This window comes from Colobus angolensis, unplaced genomic scaffold, assembly GCF_000951035.1.
Source record: "Colobus angolensis palliatus isolate OR3802 unplaced genomic scaffold, Cang.pa_1.0 Scaffold200, whole genome shotgun sequence".
Taxonomy (NCBI): Eukaryota; Metazoa; Chordata; class Mammalia; order Primates; family Cercopithecidae; genus Colobus; species Colobus angolensis.
The window spans coordinates 1,856,318-1,877,975 of record NW_012115156.1 but is presented as its reverse complement, the minus strand read 5'-3'; the positions used below and the strand labels follow the sequence as shown (position 1 = coordinate 1,877,975).

Sequence of the window (21,658 nt, the reverse complement as noted above, 5' to 3'; positions counted from 1 at the left end):
TTGTGGTCAAAGGTTCAAGAGTCCAAAAGCTGAAGAACTTGGAGTCTGATGTTAAAGGGAAGGAAGCATCCAGCATGGGAGAAAGATGTAGGCCAGAAGACTAAGCCAGTCTAGTCTTTCCGTGTCCTTCTGCCTGCTTTTACCCTGACTGTGCTGGCAGCTGATTAGATGGTGCCAACCCAGATTGAGGGTAGGTCTGCCTTTCCAAGTCCACTGACTCAAATGTTAATCTCCTTTGGCAACACCTTTGAAGACACACCCAGGAACAACACTTTGTACCCTTCAATCCAATTAAGTTGACACTCAATATTAACCATCACATTATATAAGTATGAATTAATAATAAATATCAGTAAAATTAAGACTGGTGAATTAAATGAAACATTTATTTGCTTCTCTGTTTATCCTTAGGTCATATTCTCATGTTGCTATACAGGCAAAATACTGCATTAAGTCACTTGAAATATTTATTTTCCGTATGTGGTCTTGTGTCCAGTTTATTTGTTCCAGTTCTTAAGTTTACTGTATTTGATTTCTATTTGCCATATCCATTCTTTTTTCTTCTGTTGCTCCTTTTCATCTTTTAGATTAACATTAATTTTTTTTCTTCTGTCCTATCTCCTGTTATCTTTATAGCCATTTCTCTGTCTTGTTTTTCATTGATTGCTCTGGAAATAACAATATGCTTTAACTTTCAGTACAACATCAAATAATATTAAAGTAGTTAAAGAACAATATGCAAACATTGCAGGGGTATAATTTCCATTTTTTTCTTTCTGTTCCTTATGCTCTTGTCATGTATTCTACTACTACATATGTTATGAATTCATTATCTTATTTATTCCTTTAAGTAATAGTGTCACAAAAATTTATTTTCCTTATTTATGTTACTTGTATATTTAGTCACATATTTACTGTTCTGTTTCTGTATTTCTTCCTGCAAACCTGAGCTTCCATCCCCATAGTGTCTTTTTTCTTCAGTCTCAAGAATTTTTTGCACTTGTTAAAAGCTATTGTGGATAAATGATCTCAGATTTTGTTTGTCTGAGAATGTCTTTATTTTTCCCACATTTTTAAAGAGTATTTTCTCTGAATGTAGACATTTTAATTGACATTTTTCCCCATTTACTATTCTAGAGAGTTCCATAGCCTCTTGTCCTCCATTGTTTCTAATAAAAAGTCAACTGTCATGCTTATCACCATTCTCTATATCTTATTGTGGGGAAGGGGAAAGGGAAAAAGTTATGCTTTCATGATATTCTTGGTTTTCAGAAGTTTAACTCTATATTCCCTGCGTTTCTATGTATTTATCCTTCTCAGGGTTAACTGAGTTTCTTTGATCTGTAAGTTTGTGTCTTCCATCAATTCTAGGAAGTTCTGAGCATTTATTTTTTAAGTCAATTTTTGGCCCCATTTTTTGTCCTCTCCTTATGGGATGCATTACTTATACGACAAACCATTGGATATTGTCCCAGAGGGCTCAGATTCTCCTTAGTTATTTTTTTCTTTATTTTTTAATTTGAACATTATCTATTCTCCTACCTTCAAATTCAGTGAGTGTTTCTTCTGCTGTGTCCATTCTACTTTAACACCAAATACATTCTATATTTCTGATATAGTATATTTTCTCTTTAGTTTTGGTATCCTATTATTACAGTTTCTTATTTATAGTTTCCATTTCTTCTGATATTCCCAATATCTTTATGCATGTTATCTACCTTTTTTGTCAAATCTTTTAATATTTTTATCATAGCTATTTCAAGTCCATGTCTATTAACTGCAACATCTAAACCATCTGTATATTTGCCTATATTATCTGTGTTTTCATTGACTGTGAGTCATACTTTTATGCTTCTTTGTGTGTACTGCAATTTGTAACATTATGCTAGATATTGGGAATTAAAGAAGAGACCCATCTAGGTAACATTTACCCTTAGAAAAGTACATACCACCTCCTTTGTCATGTTGCTAATCTGTAGTTAAGTTTTACTCTTACTTATTTTTAGTTAACTAGTAGCTTTCATGAATTTGAGGATAGGATTAAGGATTTTCCTTCAGTAGAGAGTGATCTCTCTCTCTCTTTTTCCTTATAGTTCATCTGCAAGCTTCTAAAGTTGCAGCAGAGGTCTCTTTTCTCTCTAACTGCCACAATTCCCTTACCTGGCCAAACTTTCTGTACCTTGGAAGACCCATTTTCAAACTGATTTTTCTGCCTGCAGACTTGGACTGGCCAACGACTTGCAATCTGAAAGGGCCCCATCAATTTCGGTGGGATATTTCTCAGTTTTGCTTCCAGGTTTCAGCAGGCTGCTACCTTGTGGTTGAGGAAGGCTCTGGGTCCCTCAGGGCTATATATTTTTTTCTTTCCTCTTGCCATGTTCCAAACCTTCAGTGGGCTGCTTCTATTCCCTTGGGGAAGGCTCCATGTGCCTTTGGAGAAGGAAATATTTCTCTACCTTCTTGTCTTTCTCCCAGCCTTCAGTTGACTACTTTTTTGCTCCCAAGGAAAGTCTCAGATACTGTGATAGGACCTCTCCACACCAGCCTTCCTGCCATGTTCTATGCTTTTGGCAGGCCTCTGCCTTGCACTTAGTGAAGGTTATTTTAATTTGTTGGAATTTCTTTTTATTGTTTAACTGTTTTTCAAAAGTCAAACATTTACTTGTTTGTATTTAATAGCATATAACAAGATATATTGAAATTTATCTCATTTACATTCTTATTCAGTCTACTCTGTACCTCCCACCTGTTGCTAACCAATTTTATTTTCAAATGAATTATTTTTTCTTTCTCTTTAAAAATTAAGCATATATTAATGCCAGTGTGTTTTTCTTTTTTTGTAATATAAAAGATGCTATAGTGTGTATACTATATGCTCCTTCATTTTAACCCCCTTCAGAAATCCTGTCCATCACTCCATGATGGTATATAGAAATTTTCCTCATTCTTTCTAACAGATGTATGTTATTTATAGCATTCCATTTTCTATCTGTATCTTAGTTTATTCAACTTGTCTCTTACTGATGGACATTTGGATCATTTTCAATCTTTTGTTAACACCAGTAATGCTACAATATGCATATATTGCTTTCTGTTTTTTATTGCTTTAAGATTGTATTATGAATAATTTTTTTTACTATTGATTTAAGATCTATGAAATGATCTGTATTCTAATTGAGATTAGAAAGCAGAAAATAATTTCTACATGATCTATTATGTACCTCACAAAATAAATGTGAAGCAACTAAAAAAGTATACAGAATTCTGTCCTGATTATGTCTACATCTCTTTAATAATACTTTTGGGGCATCTACCTCCCATTTTGACTTACTAGCAAGCACAGAAGAAGGTATTTCTGGCCGAGCATGGTGGCTCACGTCTGTAATCCCAGCACTTTGGGAGGCCGAGGCGGGTGGATCACAAGGTCAGGAGATCGAGACCATGGTGAAACCCTGTCTCTACTAAAAATACAAAAAATTAGCCGGGTGAGGTGGTGAGCGCCTGTAGTCCCAGCTACTCGGGAGGCTGAGGCAAGAGAATGGCGTGAACCCTGGAGGCAGAGCTTGCAGTGAGCTGAGATCGCTCCACTGCACTCCAGCCTGGGCAACAGAGGAGACTCCATCACAAAAAAAAAAAAAAAAGAAAGAAAAAAAGAAAAGAAGGTATTTCCAACAAAGATTTTTATAGATATCTATATCTACATCTAGATATGTATCTTACTTGCAATTAATAATTTGGAAGCATCTATTTCATCTTATGAGGTGTGATTTAGGTGTATCATTAATTGCCAACTGTATGCTTGAATTTCAACAAAGATTTTAAAACATAGATATTTGCAAAATAAATATTGACCGTATGTATACAGTCACTAAAATTTTGCAGGTGCCATGACAGTTTAAAGAGATTGAACAAAAAACATTTAAAGGTAAAATTTTCAGCCAAACTCAGAATTTCTCTTCATGACATCTACTGAATATCCATATGGTGCGTGGTCTCTACTGTAAAATTGGACATTTATAGGTTGAGCTTCCATTAGAAAAGAGTATGTGAAACTTATATTTCAGCTCAAAATTTTGCAGTTTTATTTAGAGCAAAGGATAGCACAGATTCTTTATATATGTGTGTGTGTGTGTGTATATATATATATATATATATATATATATATGGAGAGAGAGAGAGAGAGAGAGAGAGAGAGAGAGAGAGAGAGAGATGTGATACTATATGCCTTTTCTTCAGTCCTGTATCTCCATTTGCTATAGAAAATCTCTGCTCAAAATGCCTATTGTGTTCTCAAGTCTCTCCTTTTTTCAGTGATTTCCTGGACCTCTTGATTTGTCTCTGTGTCTATGTGTATGGGTGCTTTGTATACAATTTTAAATTTGAAACACTCTTTACTGTTGTACGGAACATGAAGGTTTAGTAAGCTTTTTTTAGAAGTGATGTATAAATAAATCAACTATCTGTGTTTGAAAAGTCTAAACTAAAGTGCAGTTGTTTGCTTCAGCTTGTCAATGGATATTTATGAGGTGAGCATAATACTATAACAGTTATAGCAGTGAAATACATCCTGTGCAGATAGCTAGTAAAGGAGCTCACAAGTGTTAATGCCAGTGGAATTTTAATGCTCAAGAGATGGGAGACATGGCACTTGCTCTGCTTAATGCTGCTATTACCAGCTACGGTGAAAATGAGACAGTGAAGTCAGTTTTAAATATTGCAGTGGAGTTGGGGTCTCTATACCTAGGCAACAGCAAATATGTCAGTTCCTACTTTTGTCATATTTTCACTTCTCGGTTTATTTAACTGCAGAGTAGCAATGCAATATCAGACATTTTTTTTTCAGGGCATCTCCTTTCCTTTCTTACTTACCATGAGGCTCATGAGAAAGTTTTGCCAGCAATGACTTCTGGGAAAATGTCAATAAGCTTCTCACTCTAAGATATACTAATCATTGCCTGAAAATTATTTGAGTGAAGTTAAAGGTTCTGATTATGAGTTTAACATTTATTATGATCAGACTTTTGTTTGTGTCATATCCTTGGTACATTCTGTTTCTTCTTATACAGAAGAAAAGTTTGTAATAGAATAAAGCTTCCACACAGAACTGTAGTCTTTGTGATGAATTGAAACTGTTAATACATTCCAATTTGTAAAGAATTGTATTGTGCTTACTTTGGCCTAGCACGCAAAGAAAATGAAGTTTTCAGTCTTTAGACAGATGTATTATCATAGAAGAACTTTGGGATTATGTGAAGAATAGTACGGTTTCACCATGCTTGCTTCTATAAACTTCAAGTTCATATTAATTTTTCAACTTGGTTAGGTTAAGTTCAAATTAATGATAATTTGACATCATCTATCCACAGAGTACCTCATTAAACCCTAAGAGAATAAGAAAAAGCAACATAGAAAGCGTGTGGTCTTTTTGCATAAGGTACAGGTTTAGGCAGTTCTTTATTGGAGGATTGTAGAGGTTAAGAGGGGTTCAGATATTCTCCAGGACTGAGAAGGTTAAGAATCCAGAAAGAAACCTTTATTAGTTGGCATTTGCTTGTACCTAGTCTACTTCTAAAGAAGTATTGAGAAAAAAAATACAGTCAAACCTCAGAAGAATAAAAATAGGGAAATAATAATAAGCCAATGTCAAGATATAGTTGTTACAGAAAATGTACACTAAGGCTAGCAATTACTTTTAGGACATCTTATAAATCTGAGCTTCCTAAAAGCCAAGACATAAAGAGAAAGAGGTTAAGTTGTATAGTTGCCATTATATATTAAAAGGGAAACGTATGAGCTTACCAGAATTGACAAACTTTTTCCTAGCTCTAAACACCAAGGAGAATTGTTCCCTTAATATCAGTATCCTTAATAGCAATTTTCCAAAATAATAATTCTCTTCATATGACCAGAATTCATAGGGCTCTTCATATAACCAAAGAGAGAGAGAATGCTATATTGTTTATGTAGATCTATGAGATCTAAAGAAAAGAAATCAAGTCTATATATACAGATAGTTTACTAGTGATCTGACTTGACACAGGTGTGAAAATATCTGGACTATTAGTTATCAAACTACATTTTTAGCACAGACAAAAATCTTATACTGAATTGCAATTTTAAAAGATAGATGAGAGTGGAGCATTAGATTTGAGAGGCCTGCAGTTGTGCCTGCTTGTTCCCTTCTTATGCACTGCCCAGCCACAGTGACCTCTGAGGCACCTTGCAGAAAAGCCACAGGACTTCATGGATTACACAATGAAAAAACCATTGACCTAGAGAAATAAATGGCTAGCATTCCACTTAGAGTCAACTGAGAGTAGTTTTGCCAACTGATAGGGAGAGAAAGGATTCTAACATTATTACAGATAAATACCTGAGGTATAAATATTCTATAATGTTAATTGCATAGAGAAATTATATGCCCTAGATATTGAGTATGTGGTTAAAAGTTTGATGTGGTGTGAAAATTAAAGAGCGTCTCTTATATTTATTTCAATGTAATGAACTCCAGCATGCACAGGGCATAAGGTAGGTTGTACCTGTGTGCTGACGTGCACTTATACACATACACACAAAAACATTTTTAACAATTAGCCAGTTGTGACCTTGCCAAATGCTTTAACAGGCATTTTATTGAAACTCTTATAATTTTGTGTGATAAGAAGAAAATGCTGACGGTAGATTATAAGATTTATTAATAAATTTTCTACCATATAAATGTGCTCTGAAGTCGAATTGCATTACAGTGGGTACACCAGGATAGTAATTGTAAAATACAACCCAAAGATGAGTAAAAGAGTTAACTTATGGGCACATACAGTGCTGAAAAGCTTTGGCATAGCTGGAAGTTGGTGGTGATTCCAGTGAGTGAGTAGTTAGTAAGTTCTTGGGCTGACTTTTAAAAACATAAATATAGATGTTAAAAAATGATTGCATGTTTGCTGAATGACTTCACTCTGAAAACTAATGTTACGTTTTAAGTTAGCAAATATTTGAATATGCAGAAAAGGTAAAACATAGAATGCAAGAAGTCATATGCTGTCCCATTACCTGCAGCATGCTGGTGTATTGTCTATTAAAGTCTCTGCATAATTACAATCATATCATATTTTTAGTTACCATTTTTTTCATCTTTAGAAAGTTTCCTTATTTTAATGGCTACATAATAGAGTAAAATAGATGAATTTGAATTTATTCAACTAGTCTCTGATTGTTGGGCAGAAATAAATACAAATTGAGTATATTTTTGACTATATAAAAATCCTATAGTAAATATTTGAAATCTCAGTCTAGCTATTTTATTAGGTTAGATTCCTAAAGTGAAATTACTGAGTCAAAGAATGTAAGTTTTTAAAGACCATTTTTTCTATACTTTGCTTATCATATAGTTTTTGACAATTTTAATTTCCACTAGCAATGCACAAGAGTTCTTTTCTTGCCACAGAAACTCACTAATTATGTAACATTTTCAATATAAGTTTGCATAAAACAGTATTCTTTAGAAGGGAGGCAGTTTTATTTCTTTAAAGTCATAATTTCTATTAGGCAAATAAAATGTTGCCATAAAAAGATCAAAATTTAATGATTCAATTATTAATATATAAATGCACTTCTTATATGCTATACAAATTTTAAATTGGTAAACATACCCAGAGTAATCTTATTTAGATTAATTTGCCTAATTCTGTAATATATAGAGAAAGGTCAACTACAACATAATATCTGAATAACTATGATTTCTAAATTAATGTACTTTAAATGTATTTTGCTGTAGCATAAAGTCAGTGATAAAATTATCTTTATTCTGCCGAACCTTAATTTTTATAAATATTTAATAAATTCTACTTCTAAATTTTTATGTCATGCAAAATTAATAAATTTAACAATGATTTTATTGAATCCAAAGAGTATTATATTCCCAAACCAAAATAAGGTAATATATTTATAGTTCATTTTAAACTAATGCAAATGCTAATTTAATTCAATTTTATTTTGACTAAATGTTGTTATTGTTAAAGTTTATGATTCAGTGATTTATAAGGCATGATATCAAATTCAAATTGGTTGTACTGATTGCCTAATTGAGAAAGTAGTGTGGGTGCTACCTAAAGCATTACAATAATAGTTTATTTAGATTTTACTCATGATTTACATGCATGATTAGGGCATGATTTTAAATCAAGAAAATTGTTTAGAAAGAATATTTAATTAAATTTTCAGAAAATAGAGAAAATTAATATTTTCTTCATAATAATAACATATATTGCATGCTTTATTATTCTCTAAACACTTCTGGCACCTGAGTTCCAGTTTATCGAATTACTTTGCGAAATACAGGCATAATATTATACATTCATTCATTTTAACTCTTGCTCATGGCAATCTTATGTTCCTCTATTTTGGCATATTAAAATGTTAGGATGGTTTATTTTAGAGACTGTGTAATCCTGTCACCTGATACTAGTATTAGCCTCTATGTAGAGAATAAAGTGTTAAAATTATAATAAATATAGGTCTATATGTATTCTATATATTTAGCTTAAATTTAATAGTTTCTTTTTAAACCATTTAGTTAACTTGTTATTTTTAGCACTTGTATTAGTTGTTATAAAAGTGAAATAGTCTCAGAAAAAAGAAACATCAAGGACTTTCCATTCTGTACAGTTCTTTGACGAGTTGCAGGTTCAAGCTGTTGTATATTGCTTTGTTTCCTACCTTGATAACGTACCTTTATTGTGTAGGCATTATAAGCATGAGGATATGGCAGACTTGTAAGCCTTGTCATATTCCATTTCCTGCAAATAAAAATTGCTCTGCAGTGTTCTGGCATTGACTTCTTGCTGTAATATAAATGGCAGCCCAACATCCATGACCTTAAACATAATTAGCGTTATCACTAATGCGTGCTTTGTAAGCTAGTATTGGGGATAGTTGAAGGACGATGCTATCTAATCATGGTCACTTACAACCGGGATGCGTTGCCTTGTTTTTAGAATTTTCTGGTAAGCGGATGGCAGCAGCCAATATGAAATAATTGCCTGGAAGTAAGATTCCTGATGGAATAATGAATAAAATATTTCCCTCTAGCCAAAAGTTTCCATTTTTCTTGATTCTTCTTTCTTACCTTTTCCTCTTTTGTGCTACTCTCATGTATTTTCTCCATATTTTCTTCTCTCCTTTTCCACTGTTTTTCTCCTTGGTAATCCTCTTTCTCTCCCTCAGATTCATACTTATTCTATCTTCTCATTTTTGAGATCTGGCTCCACCACCAGTGGAGGTCTATGTGATTGTGAACTCATTCATTCTTCATCCATCCATTCACTTGTTTCTAAGTACGAAATTATTGAGTCTGCTCTATATTAGACCTATGCAATGATATCATAGAGGGAATATGGATAATAACAATATGTTTTTTGTTTGTTTGTTTTTCTTTTTGTTTTTTTTGAGACAGAGTCTCACTCCATCACTAGGCTGGAGTGCAGTGGTGTGATCTCGGTTCACTGCAACCTCTGCCTCCTGAGTTCAAGCGATTCTCCTGCTTCAGCCTCTGGAGTATCTGGGACTACAGGCAGGCACTACCACGCCCAGCTAATTTTTGTTTTTTAGTAGAGATGGGGTTTCACCATGTTGGCCAGGATGGTCTCGATCTCTTGACCTCGTGATCCGCCCACCTTGGCCTCCCAAAGTGTTGGGATTACAGGCGTGAGCCACCACACCCAGCCGACAATGTGTGTTTTTACTGAGAGTCTGCTGTATGTCAGGCACTATTTTCAGTGCTTCATACAGCTTAACAAATTTAGTCTTTACAACAGCCTTAAGAATAGGCTCATTTTTTAATCTTCATTTTACTGGTAAAGGAACTGAGGTACACACTGGTTAAATAAGTCACCCATGGTCACACAGTTGAAGTGGCAGAGGCTAGAAGACATACTCCATCTTTAGATTGCTGAGATTTAACCACTGTTATCTTTCCTTTTAGATATTTGTGCACACTATTATGGCATGGTGTAGTACAGCTATAGTGGAGATGCAGTGGGATCTTTGGGATAAGGAGCCCCATAACTGGGAAAACTGGGAAATGCTTAACAGTGACTCTTGAACAGATTTCCTGAATTCACCTCCTTTTAAATTTTTGAAAAATAAAATCACACCCAGACATTATCAACTGTTGATAAAAGTAAAAAGCACTGAGTCCATGATCAGAAGGGGAGAAGAGCATTTGCTTGTTTTTGTTAACGGGTGTGTGTTAAGACATATAGGTGTATATTCAATTTAATAGGTTTTTCTTTATTTTTTTGGTGCTTAAATCTAGAGACATTTGGCAGCTGATAATTGATACTTAATACCAAGCTTTGGAAGAGTTGTAATAAGGACCTCAGAGTCAAAATCAACAGAGTTTTCTTCCTTCAAGTTTCCATATCTTTAATTAAACCACATCAAATGAAATAAATAATTTAGTTCTGGAGTAATTTAGGTATTAAAGTGAATTTGAGAATTTGAGTAGATTGTGAATCTCACTTGTTAAACTATCCAATTGCTTAAAGTAAATTAATAATCTACTAACGATTACTAGTCATTACACACTAAAGTTAATATGGCATATAGAAAAGAAGTGGTCACAGAAGAATCCTTGTATCTATATCCATTTAATAAGTGATAAAACACAAGTGAAAATAGAGATTGATAATCAATTATTTTCAAAATTGTACAGAAGAGAGAAAACTATTACTTTTTGATCTACAAATACACAAGAAAAATGTCATTAATTTTTATCTTTGCTGTCATAATATCATTCTTCATATATTTGTTCAATTCTGGAAAATTGCCAGAATATTTTAAATGTTCATCACTGTTGAATTTGCATAGTTCAAATCTATTTCTCATTGAATATGTGTACTACTGTGTTTTAGAAGCACTGCTTTTTTTTTGGCTGAATTATTTGTGTATGATGTCATTTTCCTACCTGTCCCTCTTGAAAAAGTATTTCTAACCATGAAACCTGATGTGTGTGAAAATAACACTTTTATTGTTTTATTGTGTTTTGGCAACATACATAGCTCCCTTAGCTAATCTAGAGAACAGCACCTCTTCACTTAATATGCACTCTAAAAATCTTGTTTGAAAGTTCTAGGTAACACAAAAATACAGTCTGAGTACATGACCTATGACCTGTATCAGTAAGGAATTTTTACCTCATTTTAGTCTGATCCTCTATCTGCTTTTTTCCTACTTCCTTTTGCACTGATGTGATTTGTAGACATTAACGCAGAGTAAGTAATAAAAATTGGCAATTGTAGTAATAATGCTGCCTCCAAAAGTATTTAAAAGACAGATAATGTGATGAATGTTTGTCTTTTAGAAAAAACAAATGGAAACTCCTAGCTCTGCTTTGTTTTTAATGCTTTTCTGTTTCTTCATTAATTTCTGAAATTTTCAAATTTATTAAGCAGTCATTTTTGAGAGCAAAACGGACAAAAATTCTGCTTTTATATTCCAACCATTCTTTTTCAACAATGTTTTGTTGCCTTTGAATTGTATCATGTTTTGGATATTAAAAACAAACTTACATTTAGAGGGAAATAAAGAGACACTCTAAAATCTAAAACACTTTGAGAGCAGCTATTGTAAGAAATACAGAAATCTCAATAGGGTGATAATCCTGACCCTAACGTAGAAAGCGCTATGCTAGCTTTTGGCTGGTTGAGGAATCTGGGAATGATTTAGGTGGTACAGTGGATCAGTAGTATCATACCAAAGAGAGAAAAGGAAAGTATCTTTTATCACTCATTGGAAACCTTGTTTTCAAATATTTCCTGGATTATTTACAATACACATGGAACAGTGTGTCCACACAACTTTCATAGAAGTGTTAAGAAATTAGAATGGCAAATCCTCTTTGGAAATGTGTAAGTGCAAATAGTCACCATTTGAAATGAACACATGATGGTGGTGTGCAGTGGTGAGAAATGGTCAGTAACGATGGACATGATTTTGCAAAAACCCTTCATGAAATGAAATTACAAAGAGATGACAATCCCTTTTTTGGGATAACTCATCCTCAGTCTCTTACTGCTTACTAAATGTGATCTTCATGTATGCCTTTTAGGAGCACCAGCTTGCATAAGAGAATATTTTCATTTTAATTAATTACATAAAGAAGTATATCGGGTTGTGTCTTTGATATTTTTATGGCCTTGATAGTAATGCTGTATTTTAGATAATAGTAACAAAATTGTATTTCCATAATTTTTTTCCATATTAATTATACCATACCATCTCATAGGTGAACTTACTGTGGAAAAGATCTGAATGAAACATCACGCTTTAAACCAAGAAAAAAAAAATTATGACTTCATGTCTCATGTTAACATTACTTTCCTTGGGTAATCGTTTATTATATCATGGTAGGAAAACTAGATGTTCTCATGCTTTTTTAATAATGGCTTCAATATTTCAATATGGACTTCTTTCTTTCCTCAGGGCCGGTGCATAAACTTCTCCCGAGTTCCATCTCAGTAAAACGGAAGCAGGAAGACCAAGACGGTACGAAGATGGCACATTTTCACATAGCTGATTTTCAACCAAATGGAAAAAATCAAGTGCATTTCAGAAGCTTTTGGAAGAGCAGCTTAATTCCTCTCAGTCAGGAAATGTTTTCTCTGCCTTCTGCTTTGCTTGCACCAAACATTTCCAAACATTTGTTCTGCCATCTACATGGGAGGTGATGAAACTCAGTGGTAACTCATGATTTATGACATTGAAAATAAAGAGGAACACTGACCTGCAGACTATGATTTGTACAAGAAAGTTTGTTTGAATGTGTAGAAGAGCGAAAAAGCAACAACAGCAACAACATGAAGGTGATACCAAAACAACTGGCCATGATGGAAGATAGGAGTTTTTTTACATGGAAACATGGCACTTGTGTTTTTATGTGGCAAGATCTTTATCCATAGGCAGAGTATACAATTTCCCACCAGGCTAAGCAAATAAAGAAGTCTATTGCCTTATAGCTATGTCAGATCACAGAAGCCTTCCAACTCCCCTATCACAGTGTGCCTTACGGGAAGTTTCTGACTGGAAAATCTTGTCATTCTAACACTGAAAAGTGCACACGCATGACAAAATGTAGACAAGATGCCTCAAGGTATTGGTAGCAAGCAAGATTTTGCCCTTTAGTTTTCGAAGACACCTTTCTTTCATTATGCACTCGGGACAAGAAAATTAATAGAGCGTTATTCCACAGAAAGACAGCCTCTAGCCAGAGATCTTGAGTGGAATGCAAGGGCCTCGTGCTTTGCAAACTTGTCCCTGTAACTGGTAGATTCCTCCTTTTCCTGTGTTTAGGATTTAGCAGTGCATAAAGCATGAATAGCCATAAACATACCTAGAAGTTTGTTTTGCTTTTAATTTAAAGGAAGCAGTAACCACAAAGCTTCCGCTCAGGGTTTTTTCTTTCATCAAGTCTCCAAGGGCTCTTCAGCGTCACAAGCCAGCAACTCTCTTTGCATGAAAATTTCAAAGTTTAATTAATATAATTAAAAGCAACAGCAAGCAGCAGCCTGTGAAGATTTTGCTCATCTTTTTTATGCCTTTTGACATTGAATGACCTATTACTGTATGCGCATTACTTGGATTTTGAGGGGCACTCTACCTTGGTTATGATTCAGTAGAGGAAAAAGACCTCCTTTCTTCAATTTACAAATTAAATCTTCAGGAGGATCGCCATCACAAAACATTGACGATGTATGTATTATAATTTTTTAGAAAAACCACCATTGTGTCACGTTGACGATGCCAAATTATGTTAGCGTGAGCAGAAACACTGTGGGGGAGGAAAGCAGCAGCTGAAGAAAAAAGCTCAAATGATCTAGTCACTTTCGATACTGTACTTCAGATGCGAAATGGATATTCGACTGGAAACCTGACAAAGTGCGCCTGCTTTGATGTGAACTGGTATAGACAATGACCAGTGGCTGGGTCAGTGGGATGTCTCTCTGCGAGCACAAAGGCTTATCAAATGACACTAAAAATAAGTTCAACAACCATCACATTGGAAGGGAGAAGGCGAACATTTCATGTTTGGCGGGCATGCGAGTGCACAAGATGGAAAGAGCGATTGGAGCATCCTGGTATAATTACCCCCATTGTGCTCTTAATGGAAATTTCAAAGGATGGGAGTATTCTGTTAGTTGGTGTCCAGGTTTGTGGCACTGTTCCAAGAGGCCTTACACACACACACAAATATATAATTTTCTATACATATATATCCTCTAGCTTGAAACTTTTGCTCAAGTTTATTTATGTCACTGGCTGGCTGGATCCAAAGTCATGTGTCCACACATTCATAAATAAAAATTTTACCTATGCCTGGGCTACCATTTCTTTAAGCTCACATAAAGCTAATGCCTTCTTGGGTTGAATATGCAGTTGTTCTGCTTAGTTTCAGGGTTGGATTTCTACTCAGTTCCAAAATGTCCCTCATGTTCACAGATGATACTATTGGCAGTAGCTGCATATGCAAGTATAACTTGGAAGCCTGATATAGTATACCCAACCCTTTCTGCAATGAGTTATTATATCCCTTTGTTCTGCATGTGCATCTGGAACAAGACCTAATAATGCAGCTTCCTTAAATGGGCACTTCATTTCTGATGAGTGCACACCAATTGCTATTTTAATATCATTGAGAATACTACAGAAGCTAAAACTATCTTTCTTTGGTAACTACTTTAAATTTCTCTAGAATTATGTAGCATACTTACATGTTGCTGCATGAACAATGTAAATTAACCTCTGCCTTTAAATGGAAAAATAACTTCCTATAGATTATTATACAGCTACTATCAAGAGCTCTTATTGAAGGGGAAGTGGCAATGGTCTATATGTAGACTGAAAAAATACCATTAATAAAGTTCAAAGACTGATGGAATTTCATTGCCCTTAAAGATATGAACCAGATCTATTTTACGCTTTTCTCCAATTATACTAACTAGCAGTTGAAAACAATTTGTTTTAAAGAGTGTTATTTTCTTACCAAAAGACCAGATCAAAAATCCCTATACTTTTCAACCAAAAAAGATTAAAATAAAGCCATTTCTATAAATTTAATGACATTTTATATTTTATATAGAGAAATAGCTTCTGTTTGATTTTCTGGACATCATGTCAGTCAAGATCTACTTTCTGGGTAAAAATGAATAAGTCATACACATAAACCATTCGTGTTGCATAAGGTTGCAAAAACAATTAAGTGGGAAATGACTCCTAACTTATGTGTCTACTCTGCCTAGAAAGAAAGTTTTGAAGGCATCTATATATATTTCATAACAATGTCTGTTCTTTATGGATTTGATCCATAAATATTTATCTATCTGAAAACTTTGATACTTGGAATGTTTTCCTTAGAGCATTTGGTGCTCCAAGAAAAAACATTTGGTGCTAAGAGTTGCAGCACTGATGCCTTTCCCCAAGTTAATTCTATTTTAAAAATTTATATTTCCTTCCCAATGAGATGCAGAGTAAAATTTGAGACCCACCATTGACTAGGGAGCAGCATCTGTCATCTATGGTTAATTACTATTTTGACAAAAATATAGAAGGTTTAAACCCCCATGTATTTCAGATTGTTAGAGAAAGAAGAAGGTTGCTTATATTTCCCTTGAACTTTATTCTAACCATTTAAATAATAAATTATTCAATATTTGTTATAGTAAATCCTTACTAGATATAAGATTTGGGTGTTTCTGTGAACTTAACTTTATTTAAGTATCACTAACCATTGTTTACTGCTTAGAGGCAGATACATTTATTTATTTTTAAATTGAAACAAATTCTATATTGTGGATAATTAGGTGTTTAAAACATTTTGATAGACCAGCTTATGTATGTTATTTTTGAAATTTAAGAAGGCAGAATGTAATCAGGTCACATTTACAAGTATAAGGAATTATAACTTCTTACTCCATACATATATTGTATGTTGGTTAGCTTTTACTAGCATTTTCTATAGCATCACATTACTTTAGAAAGTTTTTGAGAGTTTCATTATTACTGGAAAAGTTTGGTGGGTATATGTACACAGGAAAGAAATATATGCATCATTTCAATATGAAAGGAAATACATAATCTAGAAACAGAATAACTCTTGATACATCTGTTACATGGTTAAGGAAAGAAACAGGCAGGTGAGGCTAGAGAACCGTTGTCTATTTGTAGGAAATAAAGTCAGTGTGGACACACATTCTAGTTTCAGAGTTAAATTAATATTGTGCTTAGTGAATTTCTATGACATATTTATGAGAACACTTTAGTGTATTTCCACCCCTACCAGAATTTAATTCAGTCGATTGGATAAAAGAAAGACTTATTTTATTTTATTTTTTTGAAAATCCATAATGTAGGAGGTCCTGTGCTGGTTTTTTAGTGTATTTTATTTTTGTGCCCTCCTGCCAAAAGAAAAGGCTGATAAGTAAGTACACAGTACAACATGTAAATTTATATAAAAATATGCTTGTTTAGATTGCTCTACAATAACTATATAAAGGTAAATGTGTGTGTGTGTGTGTGTGTGTGTGTGTGTGTGTGTGTGACAGAGAGAGAGAAAGATAAACAGAAGGAGAGTTGAAACTCAATGTGTTTTCAAAAAGAGCCTTAGCTTAGGGATCGGGTGACAGAGAGGTCCTAGACCATAGACCCAGCCATCAACTAGCTTGCTGATGTTGAACAGATCAACTCTCAACCGTAGACTGAAGACAGAATGAAGATATCAAAAGTTCCTTTCAGCACTGACTAGATTTTTTATTTTATTTTATTTTATTTTATTTTATTTTATTTTATTTTATTTTGAAACAGTCTCACTCTGTCACCCAGGCTGGAGTTCAGTGGCGTGGTCTGAGCTGACTGTAACCTCCTCTTCCTGGGTTCAAGTGATTCTCATCCCTCAGCCTCCTGAGTAGCTGGAATTACAGGCACACAACACCACACCCAGCTAACTTTTGCATTTTTAGTAGAAATGCGGTTTCACTATGTTGCTCAGGCTGGTCTCAAACCCCTGGCTTCAAGTGGTCCTCCTGCCTCAGCCTCCCGAGTGCTGTGATTACAGGCATGAACTACTGCACCAGGGCTCTGACTACATTTCTATTAATAAGGTTAGGTTGGAGGTTTTAGTATTTATGTATCTCATATTTATATCAATATGACTGGCTTCTTTATATGTAGTGTGTGGTAATATTAGCTCTGTAAGCTGTCAGTTGGGAAAAAAAAAACCTTGAACTATAGTATATGTTGATAATTAGCCATAATAATATCTTAGTTAATTTCTTACAACTAAAATTTGTCGAAGAAGCAACTTAAAGCTTATATCTGATGAAATCTTTAAAAAGGTGGGTAAAACATTGGGAAATGTATCCATGTATTTCACTCTGGTTTCATACGTTTAGCAAGAGAAGCACAGAAATTGTTATGAGATGTTTATGCTACCAGTTTTAATAATTGGGATACTTTCTATACTGCAGAAAGAAAAATTACTAAACCCCTCTCTTTTCAGTCAAAATTGGAAAAAAAAAAGTCTTAATTGACAGTTACTATGCCTGTGCTGCCCATAGCAAGTATTCAGTGCAAAATACTGAGTAATTTGAACACAGCTTAGAATCCATAGTATGTTACAATTGCTCGCCTTTCACAAAGTTTCCATTGTCTTAATGTAGAAGGATACTGTGATCTAAGAATTTAAAAATTTAAAGAGTAGACCCTTAAATAGGGTTTCCTAACTGCCATGAAGTTATTTGTGTCTTGGATGAATTATATTTACAACATTGTAAATGTCAGTGGGTGGTCCAAAATAAATTGTTAAAGTTATTAAAATGTACATTTAAGTAGGTTTCAGTTTGACTAGAAATAATTGGCAAGAAGGCAAGAACTAATCTTCTAGAGCAGTGGTCCTCTCCCCCAGGTCACAGACTGGTACTGGTCCATGGCCTGTTAGGAACCAGGCCACACAGCAGGAGATGAGTGGGAAGCAAGTGAAACTTCATGTGTATTTACAGCCACTCCCCATGGCTCACATTACCACCTGAGCTGTGTTCCTTGTGAGAACAGCAGCAACATTAGATTCTCAAGGAATGTAAACCCTATTGGAACTGCATGTGTGAGGGATCTAGGTTGCCCATTTCTTATGAGAATCTAATGCCTGATGATCTGTTGTTGTCTCCCACCACCCCCAGATGGGACCGTCTAGTTGGAGGAAAACAAGCTCAGGCTCCCACTGATTCTACATTATAGTGAGTTGTATAATTATTTCATTATCTATTATGATGTAGTAATGATAGAAATAAAGCACACAATAAATGTAATCCACTTGAATTATCCTGAAACCATTCCCACCCCCCACCCCTGTCCATGAAAAAATTGTCTTCCATGAAACTGGCCTCTGGTACCAAAAATATTGGGTACAGTTGTTCTAGGGTGTAGACTATGAAAAAGATATGCATTGTCTCCATGAACTAAAAGATAAGGTGATTTTAAACAATTTAGATGCCAAACAAAGAAACTGAAAGCTTCCAAAGTCGTAAATGATAGAGAAAGGAAATTGTTACATCATGTGCCAAATTAGAAGCAAATCTAAACTTCTTAGCATGCTTATGTACTCCACCATCTGATTTGTATAAGTAATTGGGGAAAGAAAAACTCACAATATAAAACAAGATTGACTAGTTCTAGCAGATGACACCTGTAAATAGAATTTTTACTAGTTGAAATTCTGATGTGAAATGAAGCCATTATTATTATCACAATAAAGTGTTCTTTTTAGTTCTTTTTTTAATATCCTCTAGTTCTGAAAGTCTCTGTTAATTAAACAGCAATGACAGACCTGCGTCTTCTGTAAATACTTTGTTTGTGTGAGGCTGTCACATGGAAAGAAAGATTATATTTTAAACAATATGTTCAAGTGTAAAAATTCTTCAACAAATTCTTAATATTTTAAAAAATGGGGAAAAATTTTAGTAGTTTTAACATCTTAGAATTCTTCATAATAAGCTAGGTATCTCAGAAAGTTTGAAAGGATTTTAAATAATTTTTAAAGAATATCAAAGACTAAATTATGACCTGGAATATTCAGTGTACTTTTTATCATTTTGAGAGGTAGTGATATGATTACAATAACAATACTAAGTAAAAAAGAAAATTACAATGACATTATTGGTTGCTCAGCATCTCTGTATTACTGTCAACACTGAAAAAGCTCTGAGGTGGTGAATTTATAGTTAAATCAATGAGTTTTTTAAATTCTAATTCAAAATGATAGAGAAAAGTCAATCTATAATTTATTTAAAAACTATAACATTTATTGAGCTGGCAGAGTAAAAATAGCATACTCCTCAAATTATTCCTTTAAAATCATAAATAAAACAGAAGGTATCACTTTGCCTTAAAATATTTTCCTTAACTTCAAAAATCAGTCTGATAAATCTCAATTCAGGGTCATTACTGCATATGTTTATCATTTCTAACTTTTCTAGAACACTTTGAACATCAATTAAATTGAGATGAGAGGGCTTGTATTAGTTTCCTCTTGCTGCTGTAACAAATTACCACAAACAGTTGCTTAACACAACACAAATGTATTCTCTTACAGTTCTGGAGATCAGAACTCCAAAATCTGTTTCAATTGGGTAAAGTTAAGGTTTCAGGAGGACTAGCTCTTTCTAGGGGTTTAGAGAGAAGAACTTGTTTCTTTGCCTGAAGTAGCTTCTAGTGGCTGCCAGTATTCCTCAGCCTGTGGCCCCTTCCTTCATCCTCAAAGCCTAGCACTCCAAGCTCTGCTTCAGTCATTACATCCCCTGTTGTGGCTGCTCTTCTGCCTCCCTCTTATAAGGACCACTGTGACCACATTGGACCAAATTGGATTATCCTAGATAATCTTTCTGTGTCAAAACCTGTAACATAATCATGCCTGCAGAGTCCTTTTTGCTGTAGAAGGTAACAGTCAACAGCTTCTGGGGATTAGGATGTGGCCATCTTGAGGGTCCATTGTTCAGCCCACGACAAAGCTTATAATCATTTTCATTTTATTGAATATTTACTTGTATCTGACACCATAAGAAGGTATACAAGATGAATTCAGCTTTCTACTTTAGAACCTTACCTATCCAAATTTCTTGTTACACTGATTTTTTTTTTTCTTTTTTAGTAACTCCATTTGTCTCCTTTCTACTGCTTTATATTTTACTTGTGATTTTTCTCAGAAAAGGAAAAATGCCAGGGAATAAATACTTGGAAGATTTTTGCCAGATGAGAAACTTCGTCCAAAACTGAGAAACACATGTCGGGTTATTGTTGCCTCTGGAGCATTTACTTGGCCTATCTGCACATGGCCAGAAGTTAACCTAGAGTCAGTCCCTGTAGGATTTTCTTCTGTCATACTGAAAATCTACTTAGAAGGTATTGAAACATCACCAGCAACAAAGAACAAAAAGAAGTTGATATTCTAATGTTAACATCGGTAATAGACATATGAGTCTTAGAAAGTTTTCCCCGCCTGCTAATTGTTTTTGCCAGAATAAAAAAAAAAAAAAGTGAAAGGAGAGTGATTTTAAAGTCAATAAAACTAGGCCGAGTGTGGTGCCTTATGCCTGTAATCCCAGCCCTTTGGGATACCAAAGCTGGTGGATTGTCTGAGGTCAGGAGTTTGAAACCAGCCTGCCCAACATGATGAAACCCCGTTTCTACTAAAAATACAAAAATTACCCAGGCGTGGTGGTGAGCATCTGTTATCCCAGCTACCTGGGAGACAGAGGCAGGAGAATCGTTTGAACCCGGGAGGTGGAGGCTGCAGTGAGATGAGATATGCCACTGCATTCCAACCTGGGTGACAAGAGTGAGACTCTGTCTCATAAAACAAATACTATAAAAATAAATAAATTCAATAAAACTAACACCCATTTTAAATATTTTTCAGGTAGTAATCTCAAAGAAGACATCAATAAAATTGAGAAACTCTAAAATGAAAGAAGTAAAAGGGATCAGATTCTCCCAGTAGATTTTCCCTAAAACAACATTATGTACCATGCACCTTGAGTTCTTAGAAAGAAATTACTGTATACAGACAATAGGAATAGTTTCCACATCTCTCATATTTTTGTACGTTATATAGCTACACACGCACACACAGACACTCCTTTTTAAGTACAATTACATTTGAAAATGCTATGAATGACCCATAACATGAACTTTCATGCGCTTTGTGATCCTAAGGCTATTCCTGATTACTCATGTGAAGAAATTTGACACCTGTAAATAATGAGTTCCTAACATGTTTAGAGAAAACCAGGCAAATTGCTTAATAACATTAATAACATTTTATAATTTTCCAAAGTGTTTTTACATATTTTTTGTTGTTTTTATTTAACAAATATATACAGGATGCACATGATGTATACAGTGCTAATTTGGCCAACCTCTAGGCAAATTTTGTGATAAATTGCATTATAAGGGTATGGGTGGGGGAAGAAAGGACCTTCTCTTGATACTCAGTAAAAAAGTCTTATAGCATGAATCCTGATTTGCCCATTTGAAAACAAACCTTGATCACATAAAATGAGATTTAATGCTAAATGAGGCCTGTTTTATACAGGCATCCCTAGATAAACTCTGTGCG

General features: G+C 34.3%; 1 protein-coding gene across 2 annotated transcripts in view; it reads left to right on the top strand.

Annotated features, from left to right (window-relative positions):
- ANTXR2 (anthrax toxin receptor 2) overlaps positions 1-15,730 on the top strand; it is a 156,697-nt gene extending 140,967 nt beyond the window's left edge. For both annotated transcript variants that reach the window (XM_011941738.1, XM_011941737.1), the window contains exon 17: positions 12,481-15,730. In XM_011941738.1, the coding sequence (XP_011797128.1) occupies positions 12,481-12,519 (39 nt within the window). In that variant the 3' untranslated portion in view covers positions 12,520-15,730. The remainder of the gene's footprint in view (positions 1-12,480) is intronic.
- Positions 15,731-21,658: the final 5,928 nt, after the last annotated feature.